This window comes from Bombus pascuorum, chromosome 1 (assembly GCF_905332965.1).
Source record: "Bombus pascuorum chromosome 1, iyBomPasc1.1, whole genome shotgun sequence".
In the NCBI taxonomy this organism is placed as follows: Eukaryota; Metazoa; Arthropoda; class Insecta; order Hymenoptera; family Apidae; genus Bombus; species Bombus pascuorum.
In genome coordinates this window covers 17,648,937-17,668,022 of record NC_083488.1, presented here as the reverse complement: position 1 = coordinate 17,668,022, position 19,086 = coordinate 17,648,937, and the positions used below count along the sequence as shown (strand labels likewise).

At 39.0% G+C, this 19,086-nt stretch overlaps 1 protein-coding gene across 1 annotated transcript; it reads right to left on the bottom strand.

The window, feature by feature from the left end:
• Positions 1-1,654: 1,654 nt before the first annotated feature.
• On the bottom strand, positions 1,655-17,547 carry LOC132907069 (leucine-rich repeat-containing protein 24-like). Its single transcript, XM_060959820.1, has one exon. It carries the CDS (start codon positions 16,232-16,234, stop codon positions 14,252-14,254), a length of 1,983 nt encoding a protein of 660 aa, XP_060815803.1. The 5' UTR covers positions 16,235-17,547; the 3' UTR covers positions 1,655-14,251.
• Between the last annotated feature and the right edge of the window lie 1,539 nt (positions 17,548-19,086).

The window sequence follows — 19,086 nt, the reverse complement described above, 5'->3', positions numbered from 1 at the left end:
ATATATGAAACACGTTGAATGTACATAATGGTCATAATGGTGCTACTGATGATGATAATACAGAATTCTATTTATTTTGTGACGGCAATTACAAGGGGGACAATAATAATGAAAAATCGGTTCAATGACTTCATTGGGATCACGAAGAATGTGCTTTAAGTTATTCGCGTGTTCAACGTATAGGAAACAAAGAAAGCTAATATAATATAAGTCAAGAATATGGAAGACATTCTCTTATATATCATTTTTATTTAAATTAATATTCATTTTCATAGCGAAAATAAAGTTCTTTGCGATTTCTTTACACATTTTCCAGCTGTTCCATATTAGATACCTCTTTTATAACTCACCGCATTTAACTTCTTTTTTTACAACTTTTACCGTGACTTCAAGATACTTAAACTTTTGCGCAGTTAACATACGAATGTCTATTTACTTTATCATTCTTTAACGTTAGTTTCATTGAAAAATGAACGTGTTTCACTTTTGGGGAAGCTCCAAAAATCAAGTGTTGCATATTACGTACAGTTTCTCTAAATGTATTTTTTCTCTAAATGCGGTTTATAAAACACTAACGTAAAACGGAGCTTATGTAAAATTTTCCTCTCTTTATACTTCTCATTCCATAAACTTTCTTTTGTCCGCCAGTGTATGAATGTGGATCAGCCTTGTGAAGGTTCTCACCTTCTCATCGATTATCATTTCCAAGGAATATTAAAATCCCTCTGTCAAACGTTTCGCGTAAACGACCGCATTCAATTCAATTTATAAGGTTTCATGTGGTGGGATTTACTTTTTAAATGGAACGTACGAAATAATATTAAATATTGTGCTTCGCCTCGAGCATACTTTCGTACGTTCATAAATTTTGAAAGCTTTTTGAGATTTTTGGAGGACTAAAACGAATTTTACAATTTTTCGACATTTTAAAAAATTTAGAAATTTTCATCCATTCGCTGCCGATCGTATTTCATCGGATTTTTCCATTTTCACCAAACGTTAAAGCAAACAATGAATGTAGTGTCGAACTGTAATTCGACGTATTCTGCGCTTTTCTATTGTTGTTAAAAGGGAAATTTTGTATCGGTGACCAGTGCTCCTCATGGTAGTGAATATGTCACACTTTGACAAATCTGATATATTTTAAACCACAAATTTTCAATCTTTTAAATACTAAATTAATGGATATATATACAAACAGATAAAACTTTAACGCAAACAATTTTAGTACCGGATTAAAAATTAAAAAACCGACGTTTCGCTTCGCTCACGTTAGGCTACGATGTATTTAAAATATATTTAATCTCATCAAGTCTGTATACGTTCGCAAAATAGACGGAAATATACATCGAAAAAAAAGAACCACATAATTGACAATCGTGCGAATAATCGTGAAAATGAAAGCAACTTAATATAACATATTACTGCTATATTCATTATGTGATCCCTGTTTTAATTTTTCATCAGTGTATACGTATTAATTGACGTTCGTATTGAGCGATTATATTCGATCGCTGTTACATCCAACCAGTATAATACACACTTCCAGTATTCGATTTACATGACTAAAAAATAGATAAAAAGGAAAAGGGAAATAAAACTAAAAAGCGGGCGTAAAAATCCAGGTAAGTCGAATGAAACAGACACGAGTAGATATTTTTGATCGAAAAGAATTTTATTTCGACAACTGTCGGTCATAGCACATGATTTACCGTACGTGTGAATGTGTGGAGAGGGCCTTCACCTTCTTCACGTTCTTTTTCCCTCGCTCGTGGTACGTAATCTCTCTTTTCTATTTATCATGTATACGTTCAAAAAATGTGTAATCATGGAAATATAGGTACGCCTAGGTTCTCTAAAGGTTCACCTGTATGCGCGTTCTTTTTCTCACTTCTCTCTCTCTCTCTCTCTCTCTCTCTCTCTCTCTTGCTCGTAAAATAAAAGTAATATTTTTTATTTGTTTGTTTGTTCTGTTTAGTATTTTCTGCTATCGTGTTACCGCGCCGTAGACGGATTTCTCTTGCGACACTAAATTACACATTTGTACATCGTTAACATCCCTTAAAACTGGTTTCTCCGCTCTTTATTTTTCTCTTTCCGTTGTCTTTTTTCTTCTCGCATACACGCGTACAATCTTTCTCTTTCTCTCGAGACTTTTCTTGTCCGAGACCATTTGAAACATTTACAAACTAGGATATTCCGCGCCCCCTTTTAGGAGGTACGCGCGCGCTCAGACACACATATATACTCACGCATGCGCGCATACGCTTTACACACATTTATTTCGCAATCTTTTCTGCTCCTCTCTTTCCCTTTTATTAACAGGGCATCAACGATTTCCGAGGGAATTTTTCCTAATTCTTTCAATTGCTTTATTTTAGCCCTCGAACGATATTCGATATACGTGTCACGTGTGGATATGAACCGATCTGAACACCGATCTATCAGAATTTTGTCAGAGGGATCGAGGATGAGCTAAATTCTAGAAAAATTCGCCAGTCGTAACTTGTGTTTAATATTCAAGAAGTAAAATGACAGATTTTTCAGAAGGTTTCAGGATTATTGTATCAGGAACAATCCCATGGCAGTACGATAGACGATTCTTCGTGAATCGCGTTTTCGAGGTGTTCGTTGAAACGGTCGTTAGGCAGTTCGTCGTTAGTAACAGGAAGCTTAACCTTAGTTTTTCACGAGATACTCGATTAAACGATAGGAACGACAAAGGGGTCGTTACTATAAAATGGAATTGAGCGAGAACGTTATGCGAATATTCAAATGTCTTGTTCTCATTTTCGTAAAAACGGCTGTACGTATGAAAATTGCATATCACGCCGAAAACGATCACTTAGTCGATCAAACTTCTAAACGTTACACATTTGCATAACATGAGTTCATCGTATATCGACACGTTACCGAACGAGACGAAATTTTTGTATTGCATTTTTGCCTTTTAAATCGATGCTTGTGCGCCAGTTTTGCAATTTTTTTTTTTTACCGAAAAGTCGCAGTTTGCATCGAAAAGCTCACCAAAATTCAATGTGAAAATTTTGCTTCGTCTGAAAAACTTTCGTCCTGAACGAGAATCGTGTACGTGAAACATAACTCGCATTAGCGAGTTTCCTTTCTACGTACACACTCGAAGTAACAGCAAATATAAATTAACAACAAATCTTTAAATATAAAATATCTTGTGTAAAATCAGACTTTGAAAACGAAGATGATTTTCACTATGGGTTATACAGGATTTTAAGGAAATAAAAATTACAATTGGTTTCTGGGAATTACCGTTATAATTCTTTGATGAAATATAGAAACATCAACCAAAGAATGTTCTTTAAATATGTAACTTCTTGTTAAGAAATTTCCCATTTACTTATTCTGTTCTAAAGTACTAGAAGTTACCGTCAACTAAATATAAAACTATACATATTGTAATTGTGCAATACATAGTACCGGAGAAATGAAACTGAACGATACATGAAAGAACGTATAACGCAAAAGAAAAACCTTTATACCTATTTACAAAAACTCATAGAAACTGTTAAAAAATGCACCGTCATAAATTTATAAAATTTCTATGAAAAATTCTATGATCACTTTTCTAAGATAATTCTAGCATCAAATTTAATTTAAATAGAAAAATAATCCTATCCAACTTTTCAATGCAAATAGCCCAATTTCAACTTGAACGCTCGACTAATCGCGAACATACGGAAATAAATTTCACCATGATTAATGTCGCGATTGCAAAACGAAAGCAGCCGCATGTAATGTGTTACATAACACACTCGAGATGACGATGACGCATGAGTGTTTGATGATTTGCACGAAATCAAACAGAAAGACAAAGCTTGGTGAAGTTAATTTAACACGCTTATCAGACATGTTCAACAAACAGCTTCGAAACGCATTAAGAACACCTATAGAATCGTCAAGTGTGCGTGACAGCATATTATCGTACGTTACGGTCATACTTTACTTTCATACTGGCAACCTTCTCAGCGTTCTCTATCGTAACATTCCTTGCATTTCTCTTTATGCATCCATCCAAATTGTATATCCAAACAACTCACTCTATACGATACAACCACTTATGTATATGCAAAAGCTATGCAACACCAAAAAATAACTTATTTCTTTTTCTCTCGTTTTGTTCGTACGCGCGACAAAACGCACGTACACAGACACCTACGCACAAGTATACACACACGTTATCCATGACATATTATTCCTCCTTTTCGACGTATTGCTTGGTAAACCCTTCCAGACCGATATTAGAAACTGTATGAAAACAAGAGTTGGAACACGAACGCAATCGGAGCACATATGATGAAAGATGAATTAACGGAAAAGTATGACTTCGCTATCTCTGCCGACTTATTGTATTAACAGACACGGATTACAGATATCTCGTCAGAAAACGATGCAATGTTAAAGAGGCATGAACGTTAGATGTTTGAAACTTGTGCAACGATGTAACTTAACATGTTTAATATGAACAAGTTTCTACGATTCCTACCTTCCACGATGAACACTGAAACGAATATTTTTATTTGAAAAATGTTTAGAACGCACGTTGGATTGTTAAAAAGGTATTAGAAAAAAGATGACGTCGGTCATATACAATCGACGTCATCACCGAAGGGCTGCCTTCTCCTTGATACATGTGTATGCTAAGAACACATTGAACGTTGTAAGAAAACTCTTTTCGCAAGATATGCTAAATGTGCTTTAAACTCTTATTCAAAGTTTCCATACAATCGTATGTTGCTGATAATCGTTACGAAAGCCGACGAGTCTCCGGCTTGCGTGATGTCGAATATCGAGCGTCAAACAGGGGAAACACGCTTGGTACTTTTCTGCGTAATTAATCGTGATCGAACAATGGGAACGCCTGACGTTCCGTGATTCCCGGACATTCATAAATTTCGGAACATGTAGACACGAGATGATCGGAACGTACCTCGCTATCGATGAAATGGCCTGATCTGACGAATGATCTCTTTTGTGAAAAAATATAATAATCATGAAGAAACAACCCGATATATAACTGTCGATAACTGTACGGAAATCCTAAAATAGAAAACCTTCTTTAATTAGGGCAAGACATGAGTATTTAAAAAGTGCGGCTTTCAAATATTCTTTGCGTCGCTTATCTTTATTAATTCAAATAAATGAAATAAATTCATCGATAATTGGCCATGCTTCACCTATGAAGAAACGTGATATTACATAAGCGGTTTTTAATGTATTAATAATTCGTTCTCGATGGTCATTGATGCATTTCAAATATACATGTATGTGGAAGTTATATATGTATGTATGTATATATATGTATTTATAGTGTATGTTGAAAATTTCGTCACAAAGATATACGTTCTGTATGAGAAATCATTGTTTTTCAGCGGCATGAGTCGTAAAATGTTATCTGTACTGTATCAAACTGTATGATCAAGTAGTACGAGTCGAGATAAACGCCAAAGTATGGTAGGTTGCACGATCGTTAGGAAAGAAAAGTTTCTTCTTCGAAAAAATACCGGTAACGAAGATCAAACTGCCGGTAAGGCTATTACTTATTCCTCCGCTGGGAGCAATAAAAGTCTGGACGTCAAGTTCCTTAATAAAAGAAGAAAAAAATAAAGAAGAGGAGCGAGGAGTGGAAAGGAACTTCGCGAACTATTGAACTTTAGAAGGGCTATTTACTTCTCGATAGCTTGAAAGCATTAAATCGTGTGAATGTCCTTCAGTTTCAACTTCGATTCTTCCGCTATGCCACGTGATACAGACTGGAGAAAAATAATCTATTATTTCATTTCGCGACAATCGAAATAATACAACACCTTAGCAACATTTTGTGATCATTTTTATAAACGATCATCGCTGTTCCAATTTTCGAAATTAACTTCGCAAAGCTATTATTTTTTGTACTGTTTGCTATGTTATACCATCTCGTTAATTGCTACATGTTAATAGCATAAAATAAACGAGTTATCGTGAGATTTCTTTCTTCTTTTCTTTTTTTTTTTTTTTTTTTTAGCGTTGCAATATTTATTTGTGAGAACGGATTATGAGCGTATTAACAATATATCATATACGAGCGATCTAACAGCACGAGCTCGCTACTGGAATATCAACCGAGAAACGAAACGCTTGCTAATTAAATTTATTGAATTTACGGCTGAACTGAATCCTGGTTCGAAGGAAGGCATGAATAAAGCGCGAAAAGATGCATCAAGCAATTAAAGTAGTCGGTATTGCATACTGCTCGATATACAGAATTTGCTTAATTACTTTGCCTAATTACTTTATATTGCTACTTCAATGTCGGCTCGGTCTCTTCACTTTGAACTTCTCTTATATATATACGATGTCGTGCAGAAATTTCCACGAATGATATACGAACGACTTTATGAATGTATACGTATTAAGACAGTTTTCTCTATTCTATTAGCTACCTATTTGGATGTCAGAACAATTATATAAAACACGCATTGTGATGCGGCTTTTATATAATATCAAGTTGAAACTCATTGGATATTTATTACGTAAAATGGAATAATTTTAAATGAATTATTTAAAAGTACAGAATAGTTTCTACGAATTACACGATAAAATATTTTCCTCGACTGTTTATTATTATAAAATTATGTTATTTATTTCTTAGCTTAAATATTGTCTGAATAACTTTTTTATTAATAATTCTTTAAATCCGTCTTTGTTATAAAATATACGCGTTAATTGTTTCCACTTATTCAACCTATTTAAGTTCCGCACTGACTACACACTTGTATATAAAATATTTAGTTGGTTATCAATATCCCAATACCATTAAGTATTCAAGTGCATGTTCACGCAAAATCGCGTATGTTAACGTCTAAATACAATCGGAAAATAATCATTTATTTAGATGGACATTTTCTGCATCACGTACACGTGAGAAAAGTAAACAAGTAAAATAAGAGTGCACGAAATCGAATTTCCACGAAGTTGAAGAGTAACAATTTGTTGAAACTTTCTAAATCAATATCGATATAATCCAATTTAATATATTTTTCCACAAAATTATATACATCACATCGTCATTGCAAAACTTCCAATTTACATGTTCTTTCTTTATCATGATTACTTTTCGTTATTACTTAAACTGACATAATTGATACACTTTGTATGATCGATGCAAATTTATAATAAAGTCGTAGGAACTGATATTGCCGACGTGAAATTACATTAACGGAATAGATTATTGTTAAATATTTGCTCGGTAAATGGAAAGGACACTTAAACAGCAAATCAAGTAATCGGCATCAAGATTGAGCCACCCAACCAATCGGCGGCCTTTCTTAACACGAACTACTTTCTCATTATGATTATAAGATATATCCTGAATTTATTGATAATAGACTACGCAGGTTTATACATTTATGAAAAATTTTTAAATATAGAAATGTTTAGATCACATGTAACATGCAAAGATTTATAAAATATTCATAAAAATGTAAATTCCCGTGAACATGTGTAGTCTGGTAATAAATATTCATACTAATGGAACAAGTTTGCAGTATAGGAAATCAATGTTAATTGATATTACAATAAGAAAACATATTTATCAATATATAACAGATAATAAAATTGCACTGGAAAGCAATCGTTTCATAATAAAAGATAAGACAGAGTTTCATAAACGTATGTGAACTCTTGCTCTTATGGCCAACGTTTTCCTTTCTGTAAGTTAGTAACGAAAATTTTGCTAGTTATAAAATTGAAAAACTTACATTATTAGAACGAAATTGAACTGGCAGTGAAAAATAAGCGTTACTTATTACAAAGAACTTTTGTAAGTATCGTATTTATAACTCAAACTAATCTCTTTTTCATATGTACTACTTGTTAAACATAAATTACATTTAACCAAGTGGCATAAAAAGCATTCAGTTTCATTGAAAATTGCAAGTATAATGCTAAAGTATGAGCTAGGAAGAAATTGTTCTCTAATATTTTATATAGAATTTATGAAATTATCTTCTTATATAGAATTTACATGGAATTTATTTTATAATGTCGCGTGAAAGATATTGCTTCAATTACTCTTAATCGAGGCGTAATTATTAATTATAATGTTAAATAAATAAACTATTTTGCTTATTTAAACTATTATTTCACGGACAAAATGGAATTCAGCGAATTTAACAATGTTATAGTTATGGTATTTCAAATTTTAATATCCAGTTTTAGATATAATAGCACGTCATAATTTCATACAAAACAATCTTTATATATTTCAATTTTTCTTAATACATCAAGATTAAATAAATTACACATATCTAAATTGGACATTCTACAATTTGTCCAGTCACCTAGCTTAATCATGAGTCTAATCTAAAAAGGAATAAAATTACCGTGATCTATAATTGTTGTACATTAAATAACAAAAAAAGGAATGCTGTTTTCTTGCGGATAATTTTAAGGCGATAATAAAATACTTCTTACTCATATTAACGCTATATAAATAAAATATACAAATTCGACTTATGATATTATCTCTATTTTTGACGTTTCCTGTATATTAAGTCAAAGGCCCTACATTTAAATAATCTAAAAATATTTGTAGATAATAAAAAAAAACTGATTTGTCAAATTCATAAAAAATAGATTTTACCATATTCTTTACGATTTAATGGCTACTTTAAATATCATTAATATCGGAATATAATGTTTTCTGTAATAGTATATAGATCGAAGGCAGATGAAGATGAATGAAGTATTTTTAGCGGTTTATAATAAGGACGGAATGAAGAAAGGTTGCGAGGAAAATTAATGAATTAGCAAACGAATATGTAAAAACAGTGGGAAAGACAGAATACTTGAGGAAGAAAGTAGAAGGAGGTAGCCAAAAGCGGCTGCTATAGGTTAGATTCTAACGTATTAAGCGTATTAAGAAAGGAAGATATAGTAAAAAGTAGGATAAATGGAGCGGTGATAAGCTGGGTAAGAGTTTTAGAAAGAGCTTAAGAACATATGTAGGTACCGAACTAAGCCGAAGGTTGATATGCGATGGATAGTGTATAATGTATAGATTAAGTATAGGGTAGTGAATATAATATAGTTAGAAGAAACAAAGAGATATATATTTAAATTTCTAATATTAGATATAAGATGAAATATGTGTGCTTAGGACAGGAACGTAGACTGGGGTTAGGACTTTGAATATAATGGATGCTCTAAATACAGTGTGGAAATAAGTAAGAATTAGAAATATGTAAGTCAAGTCCTATTTCTGTGAAAAGGAACAAATAAAATATATATATATATGGCAGTGCTTTTCTCCTATATAATACAAGAGATGTAATATTTAGTAACATGTTAACGAGATAATCCATCCAATATATTAATTTTTCATATACGCGAACAACACAGACAGGGGATGACAAAAAAATTAAAACAACGTGCTTGAAGCCATCATATGAAGAAGCAATATCTCCCTTAATCCGCTCGGGGAATATAAAGCTTCGAGTAATTGTTCGCGATACCTTTCCGCTACGACTCATTGTCAGACATGCCAGCTTGTCAGCTTTTATGACGCTCAAATGATATGGATCGCAATATTGTACGCAGTAACATCAGGAGAGCTGTATTGTGAATGTTCATTAGCCACCACTGTGACCGCACGCTATTGTATTTCAGAGATTTGTACCCGTCACAAAAAAAAAAGAAAGAAAAACGAAAAAAAAAACACTACACAGACTAGGAACAAAATTCTAAATGTATTCTCCTGAGTTAATTTGTTCATACGCAAACCTTTTGTTTTTAACCCTTCTTTTATTTTTTTCTTTTTTGTTCGTGTTATTCATTCATTCTTTTATTCACAATTGGTGCAGATTACAGGCAAAGTACGAGTATAATTCTAATTCCATTCTAGAAGGAAAGAATCCTTTTAAGTGTATCGTCGATACGATACACAAAAAAGAACGAAACGCTTTTTCTCGTCAAACAGTTCGAAAATATATGCACAGTGGCTACAAAGTATATTGACACAGCAATGTATTTATTGTAATATTTATATACTAGTTAATTGGATACAAATATATTACATTTCATTTCATTTAATAGTAGGTACTATCACATGACTGAAAAAGCTCTGAAAATGAAATGTAGAATCTGCTAAAAAAAAAGCTTTGTGCCAATACTTCGTGTAACCACTGCATGCCGGACATAACTGTAACGAAAACGCGGGTGCATTTCGTTCTGTCGACTTTCCAAATTTGTGAAATTATAGTTACTGAGAAATTAATAAACCGTGTTGCTCCATTTCACGTGACGTTTGCATTTCGAAATATACATTACGGCTCAACTCCTTTATGAACCAGCCTACTTTGCGTTAAATCCGATTTGACCGTTCATTACGTTCATTGTCGTCAGCTTATGCGTATTTCGTTACTTTGCAAATAATTAACTCCGATACCCGGTTGTGCAAACAGCAGGTCATTAAAAGAAGGAAAACACTGAGATAGATAAAATGTAAATCGTATCGAGGAATGCATGATATGTTTCACTAATATGGCACACGGTGGATTGATATGTCATAATATTCGAGTGATATATATGTATATATACTCTAATAAATTATTACTATATGATAGAATCGAAGAACTTCTAACAGTAAATAATATAGGTTGTTCATTGTAATTAATAGTTTCGCAAACTTAATATTAAGCTTTTTGTTCGCCTGTATGTTTAATTATACCTGTATTTCTAATGTCGAGAAATATTTGGTTACTTGATATTCGTTTGTTTCATCAATAATATTTTGATCAAGATATAACATGAGAAGAATTTGTTTGATTTTGATCGATTTCGTTGCAGGAAACGACAAAGAAAAATAGCGTTTCGTGTCAGTGACGCATAAAAAGATCGGGTAAACGAAAACAATCTGCGGTAAATATCGTTACTTCCGATGCATGGACGAGTAGTCTTTAAATGTCGCATTGGCGTGACTCGGTTGCAAGAAACTCTAAATAGTAAAATAATTAACATTTCTATATATAATTGATAGAAGGTATTATAAAATGTCGTGAATCAACTTTTTATTAACGAATAATAAAACAAAAATAGATAAACGTTTAATAACACGAACGATATTGTAAAACACTAATAGGAACAAAATGATCGTTAAGGAACAATGTTATCGTAACAAGACGAATATTCGAGAAAGGACAAATATTCATACAAGTACAAATAATACGTGAAAGGACAAAGGGCAATCCACGTTAAACATATGCACATCATTTATGGCTCACTTTAAACGATGATACGCATAAATTATTCTGGACGTGATGCAAACCATGTATTTTTGAGGGAAAAGGCGGCAAATCATTCGTGTCTATTTCTCATGACAGTAAATTTCGTGTTATGGACAGATACATAACATAAATTCCATAGTTTCCCTAGTTTGCCTAATTTTAAATTCCATTCGAACACGGTCCACGCGCGTTACGCGTAAACGTTCGTTACGAATCGCAACGAATAAAGTTAAATTCGATCGGGAGAGAGAAAAAAAGATCGTTCCAGTAAAATCCATTGAACGCGTTCTCGTGCCCCGGTTGTCACGTGTTTTCACTGCGATTACCGTGATTTGGCCAAGATACCGGTCGGGAAACAACCAATAAACCCGTGGACTCGTTCGTCGACGAATAAAATGACCACTAGAAACGTGTCCTGTCGTGTTCTCCAGCCTGTACCACGTATTATTGATCCGCGTAAAATATACGATTCAATAGAACCAGTCAGTGTATTTGGCATGGCATTTTTATTTCCATTTTTTCCGTCGTTTTCGTATTTTATTTTCTTTTTCTTTTTTTTTTTTTTTTTTTTTTTTGTTACCTCATCACGAATACGTCGATCGGTTCCAGGATCATTGAGCAGAGAAAAGCAGCCGGCCTGAACGATAGGCGATAAACCAATCGGTAGAAATTGCAAGCACTGCACCGCATGCACTATCTCACCCTCGATCTCTCGATGCCGAGCGCGAGCACACGTATACACTAGTGCACTCATACATTCACACGTCCGCATGTAGACATGGTCTGGATCATATTATCACATACGTTCAAATACGTATATTCAGGCACACTGCTCTCAAGACACGTACGAACCATAGTCGGGCAAATACGCATACACACACACACGGAACACACAGGACACAAACACAGACACAGGTTGATAACTGACCGATATTCGCAATTGGCGTTTTGGCTTACCGCTTACCGCCAAAGTGTCTAGATCAACACACACAGACTCACTTACGTAAGACACTAACGCGAGGCATGAGCCGGTCAACCAATCGCAAGCCCCTCGTTTCAGTGTTTGAGCAATAGTTTATATTCGCTTGCAATTGGCTTACGGGCTTCCTGTGCTTACTATACAGTCTTATGTAATTGATTCTATTGGCTCCGGGTAATACAAAAAAACAGACAGAGATCGAACGACGACGGATACATTCTGGGAATTGCGAACTTTTTTCTCACTTTCTTTTTACTTTTTCTTTGTTCACCGAATTCAATCGTTGATTAGATATCTCGTTCGATAGAGGTATCGCGACGTTCGTAATTGTCATCATTCGCGATGTCAGCAATTATTCGATGTATCGATACCGACGTATCGATATTGATATATACGCACATATTATGATATTACCATTGACGTAGGTAAACTAACGCTTTTAAGGTCTGTGAAATTTCTCGATGAATCGATATCGAAAGAGACAGTGTGTCGTTACACGAATATATTTTGAACGGTTCCTAACGCACGGCAAAGTAAATCAATTTATCGTCAGGAGAATTGCAACGACGGATCCAGAGGTGTACCCGACGTCATATTTCACGCTCTACCGTTTCCGTGAATTTTCGTCCTCGAACACGAACGTCAATAACTATCCGATGTGACAATATCGCTTCCCTCGTATGTCGCGTTTCCGTTAGTTATTCCGAATCGATTCGATACTCGATCTTACTCCGACTATCGAAATTATAACGTATTCATAATTCGTACGTACCGTTGATGATGATAATAATAAATGAAAAAACAATCTGATCGACGAATCGTTAGACGCGCGACGGAAAATGGGATGAATTTTTCGAGCATCGTTACCGCGATGCGTAATCGCACGTCGGTCGTATTCTCGATCTCGTATTGTCGTCGTGCTCACACCATATCCAAATCATCTAACATCGTCTAATTACACCTTCGAAATTGACTAGAAAATTCACGTATGTAGTATACACGGTAGCCAACACACACGGTAAATAGAAATTATTCTCTCGCGTATCTGTCTCTATCTACACATCCTTCGGAACATGCACTGCAGTCTTCTCGTAAACATTATCTTAAGAAACGGTATATTTAAACCGTATCTTTAAACGTTATGTTACTATATTCCATTTTTCGTGATATCTCTTTCGCTTCTTCTTTTCTTTTTTTTTTTCGTTTTTGTTCTTCCTCCGAATATCCCTTAATCGTTCATATAGAAAGTGTTAGCCGTCAACATTGTACTGCAAGACCACCGAAACGACGTCGTCGTTCTTACCAGATCGCGTTGACCGTTCCGTTCGTTTAGAATGTCGAGTAGGATATTCTTCCTATCGTGCTACACGTCGGACACACAAAACGGACGCGAAAACGTTCGAAATGAAAAGTTCTTTGAGGTTAGAAAGCCGGCGTTATTTTTCGAGAGCTGACAGATGGCGGAATTTATCGATCGAGTCCTCGACAGATTCTTCGTTTTATGTGTTCCGTGCATTAGTCACGACGGCACCTTCAACTATTTCATCGACCACTGTACGTAAATCTCGCGACAAGTGGACGTTCGTTTCCACCGAGTCGGCCGAATGACTTCCCATTCTCGGTGTCTGCCACCCTTCTATACGTATGTATATCCACATACGGAATACATCTTGAGCCATTTCATCGATCACTCTCTCGGTCTATATATACGTATGTACGAGTGTGTAACATGTGGTATGTATATATTATACGTTTTATATATACGCAATCCACGTGACAGGTCGACGTTCTAGTCCATCACGTTAATATCCGCGACGGAATTCGATATTTAAATTAAATCGAGAATTTTTTTTCTTTTTCACTACCGCTCGTCCGGCACTGGACAGGACGTCTCTCAGCAGTCGGTGTCGTCCTGGTGGCGTCTACGAAGCTCCAGGTAACGGTGCCGGGCGTCACAGTAATGAAGCAGCGGTACCTAGACATCAGTTCCAGTCCCTTCTTGATAACCCTCATCGGGGGAGCTACGCGTCGAGCCGAGGACACGCTTCAACGCAGACACCGGTGGCAAAACCGGAACTCCCTTCTGCCATACTCTTAGTTGCTTCGCCCCTGGCGGAAATTGCTCGACCATAGGTGCCACTACGGCTAGGGCTTCCTTCGAAGGGTACGTGCTCATCGGAACTGTTGTTCTGCACGTATCCCTCGCCTCCCACATACAACTCGTGTAAAGGCTCTTCGCGTCGTCCACCACTTCCATACGACTATAGTCCGCTCCGCCGTAAGGAGTGATGTCTTCCGCCGAACCACGTCGCGTGTCCCTGATAAGATCAGGATTGTCGATCGGCATCAGCGACGTAGTAGAAGAGAAACAAGCACCCGGTGCAACCATCACCGAGGGCTGTTGGCTCTGATCATCGAAACGACCGATCGAACCGTACTCGTTCTCTGTCTGCAAGATCGCTGCTTGAGGTCTTTGAACGTAGCTCAGGTTTAAGGACGCCGGTGGCTTCGATTCCACACCGAACGACGTTGTTTCAATTTCTTCGTGTTTTCTGCGAGTAGTCGACGTTGCCGATGATGGATTCTCGTTGTTACCACCTGTACTATCGGCGGACACCCCTTCCGCAGGAACCGACGACTTCACATCTTTCAACGGCATTCTTCGTAAACGAATGAACAACACGAGAATGATAAGGAGTATAAAGAGAATGAGCACGACCAGAGCGGCGGATATACCGGCAATTTGGCCGGAACCGAGAGTAGACATGCCAGCGGTTCTCAGGGATACGTGAAGAGTGAAATTCGCCTCGACGCTACCAGCACGATTTTCTGCCACGCAGTAGAACTCGCTAGAATCTGCTTCTTGAGCGTTCGTCAGCACTAGTGTACTTCTTTTCCGGAACTGACCCTCCTCAAAGATCAAAATCTTCTGATAGCCACTGAATGCCGAATGGTTGGTCAGCAAACGTCCGTTCCAATACCATTTCACCTTGGCTGGTGGTATCGCACTAACTCGACACACGATACTGGCATTTTCGCCTATCGTTGCCTCGGCGTAGCGACTAGCTATCAAGAGAATCGGTCGACAGGCAAAATCGTCGATACTCAAATCAGTAAAGGTACGATTCAATAATTGTTTCGGACCGTGACAAATGGGTGCTTGAAGGGTCGGCAGATTATGCTTCACGAGCCACATTTTCATCTCGCGTAAATGGCAATCACAGATCCAAGGGTTATCGTGAAGTTCTATGCTCGTGAGTTTGTTCAACGGCTCGAACGTGCCGGGATGAAGGGTCGATAACTGATTATTGTTTAACTTTAAACTTTCCAACAATTCCAAGCCTCGGAATCCTTTCGCCTCGATCTCAACCAGTTGCGTGTGAGACAGATCCAACTTGACCAGGTTCGGCGTACTCTTGAACGCGTGCGAGTGAATTCTCTTGAGAAGATTGTTGGACAGTACGAGATCCCTGAGGAACGGTGTATCCAAGAAACTTGCAGTAGGGACCACCGTTAAGAGGTTGTGGCTTAGATCGAGCTCTACCAGATTTGTAAGGCCGGCCAGTGCCTCGCTATCGATTCGGTCGATACGGCACTCGCGTAGGTAGAGACGCTGTAGATTCGTCAAACGTACACGTTTGAAGATGTTACTCGGCAGGGTCCGAATGTCGTTACCGCTTGTGTCCAACACTTGCGTTTCCGGATCGACCCACTCCGGTATGCTAGTCAGGGCACGATTTACACACTCGACCGTGCGCTTCCCGCTCTTCCACTTACAAGAACACTCGACAGCGCACTTGTCGCTGGTCACAATGCCCAGCAACGTCGTCACGTAAAACAAGAACACCGCGATTTCCATGACGAACACGTTTATTATTGTCGAATGCTGGTCCTGGTTGCGATAGACGCTATCCGCCCCGACTATGTTGCTCGAGGACGCTAGCCTCGCCAGGCGCATCAATAAGCGAGAAATGTTTTCGCTCTCCCGAGAAAATACTCTGTCAACAAGCTTACGCCCATTTTTTCCATTTCCTTCTTCGAGTAGGCTTCGGTGGCGAGACACCTTCGGTCGTTGTTCTCACCTTCCCTCGTCTCCTTCTAACGACACATTCGATTCCTCCTCCTCGTATCGTCGAATAATACGACTGCCACCTCAGCCTTTATAGCAAAGTTTACGCGAACCCTTCTCTCCGTGTAGCTGTTGCAGTGCAGCACGGCTAATTATGCAAACGAGAGGGTCGGGATTAAACGATCTCGGCTCGTCCATTCGTGAATTCTTCTGATTCGTCGACTCGGCGACCACTCGACGTACGATAACGAATACTTGTCCTTTGATCTTCGAAGGATACGCGATGATCGAAGCTGACCAAATTGGTATTTTCGGCAAACTCACGAATCGACGAAAACCTCCGCCGTCTCTTTCCCTGACTCGTCTTCCCGTATTTGACGGTACTTATCACACGCGCGCGCGCACATTGAGATACATACGAGCACGTACGAGTAACCATACACCACGAGCGTCCGTCGTTCTTACGTAAACGCGTCGATCAACGTGCACTTTCCGTGAAGCTGACGAAAACCAACTCCACGATTCACTATCGATGAGAACCAATAACGGCAACAACACCCTCGTCGACGGACGATACTCTGCACCACCACCTTGGACGACGCGTACTAACGCGAATCACCAAATATACTCGCGATACAGACCGTAGTCCTATCTCGTTCTCGCGTTGCTCCGTGCCCGAGGCGTTGTCCGTGCCAGGCGATCTTCGCTGGTTCGCGTTCCCCGTTCTGTTTTCCCAGCCGATTCTCGCTATCTCTTTCCTTCTTTCTCCTCTTTTTTTCTTTTTTCTCTCACTCCCGATATTCGTCGAACGCGCAAAATACTCGAACCGATGGTACGGACGCTCGTCGTGAAATGAGAGACTATGAAAAGCCCGGCACCGAACCGGAGAGACAGCCTGTGCTCGCTTTCTCTGTCCTTCTTTCGATACGTCGTTGCACACTGCCAGGAGGGAAAACGCCGACGCGAAGTAGGGCGCACCCTTCTTCCACTCTGGCCAGACTATATACACAGGGTGTACACACCACCACCGTGATTCCGAGCACCCCTTACGGCGCCTTTCCTCTCCTCCAGTCTCATCCACCAGCATCCTTCACCCCCTTGCCTAAGCCAGCTCTGTTCGAACCCCTATCCACAACCCCTCTACCCTTATGAAATCCCCCCACAACCCCCGCCACTCCCATATAACCAGACACAGCTCGTGCGCTTTCCCAACCGGCTAGAGAGGGGTAGTAGGGATCGTTTCTACTCCCTACTCTTGGACATAAGCCACCCCACCTTCGTACCGGCGCTTTCCACCCCTCTAAATGGGGTACACGGGTGTACGGGCGCGCGCACAACCTACTAGCCACTAGATACTCTCGCTGCCGCGCCGTGGTTCCTCTTTCCCCAACCTACTCCACGTTTTCCTACCGAGTCTCCTGACCTCACCCCCACCCTCCGCTTTACCCCCGTACGTTTCTTCCTCGCACATTCTCTCTCTCTCTCTCTCTCCCTCCCTCCCTCCCCTGCCCCCTGTCATGGTCGTGCCACCCACAGTCCTCCAACCACCCTTTTCGACGTATCGAATGCTACGTCACAGTGGCGAGATATACGGCTATTTCACAAAGTGGTTAAATGCACTGCCAGATTACGGCTGGCTTGCTAGAGGGGTGGATGCAGTGGAAGCGGCTGGAAAAGAGAAAGAGAAAAGGCCGGCAACAGCAACGGTGGTTACGATATCGTCTATCGGCTACCGTCAACCGCCACAGACGGTCTCTTTCTCCTCGCGTCGTTTTCCGGCTACGATCACAGAACCCTGGAAAAGTCATTCTTCCCCCATTTTTTTTCTCCTCCTACTTTCATTCTTTCGCTCGCGTGTTCTCTCTTCCACCAACGCGATTCTTCGTTGCTCGCGTTTACATTCTCGAGAAGTTTGCGCGTGCTTCCCCATCGGCCCGCCTGGCCGGCTCGCCGCCTCTTCGCCGGTCCAGGGAATCTCCTTCCTTTTCTGTCATCTCCCGTGGAAATTATACGGAAAATGGAGGTATTCCTTCCGTGGAGGAAAGTTAGGTTCGTTCGAAGAAGTCGAGGGTTGGAGACAGAGGGAGGACGCTAAATCTGCCTACAACGAGAGTAAAGGTGACATTACGACGGAGGATGACGGTGAACGGCGCCAGCCATTATGTACTACACATATATACACATGTACATACGTATACGTACATAGCCGGCGAATTTTCCCTAAAGGACCTTTTAGGGTTAATTGATCGTCCGAAGCGACAAGTGCACGTGCCTTCTCGCTCGTACGCCCTCGCGTAATGCACCCTTAATGGACGCGAGCCTTCAAAGAACCCTCCGGTAAAGACGTTCGATGCCTGTCCAATATGTTCCGAGAATTCAACTATACACCCTTCACCCTCCTGTGCATCTCAGTGAGTCCCTTCCTGTTTCCTGTTCCCATGCGAGATTCGATTTGGAGCCTCTATCAATTTGTCCAGTGCCGACAAATCTCACAGATACAGATAGCTTCTTCGATTAAGACTGGAGTATTGTAAAGAAATTGTAAAGAAAGTCGAACTAGGTGAATTAAATGGAAGATGAAACCACGGAGGCAAGAACACGGCGTCTATTGCAAGTTCTGGTGCGGGTTTCGCTTGTCTCTGTCGTTTGCACTCGATGGCAACCCGTTGCACAGGCCACTGACGCTATTTAAGCGATTACTTAAAATCAATAGCGCTCGTTCGGAGCGCACCAACGAGCCG

Excerpts from the sequence above, each read along its gene's own strand:
- LOC132907069 (XM_060959820.1), bottom strand. The coding sequence starts at position 16,234 with ATGCGCCTGGCGAGGCTAGCGTCCTCGAGCAACATAGTCGGGGCGGAT.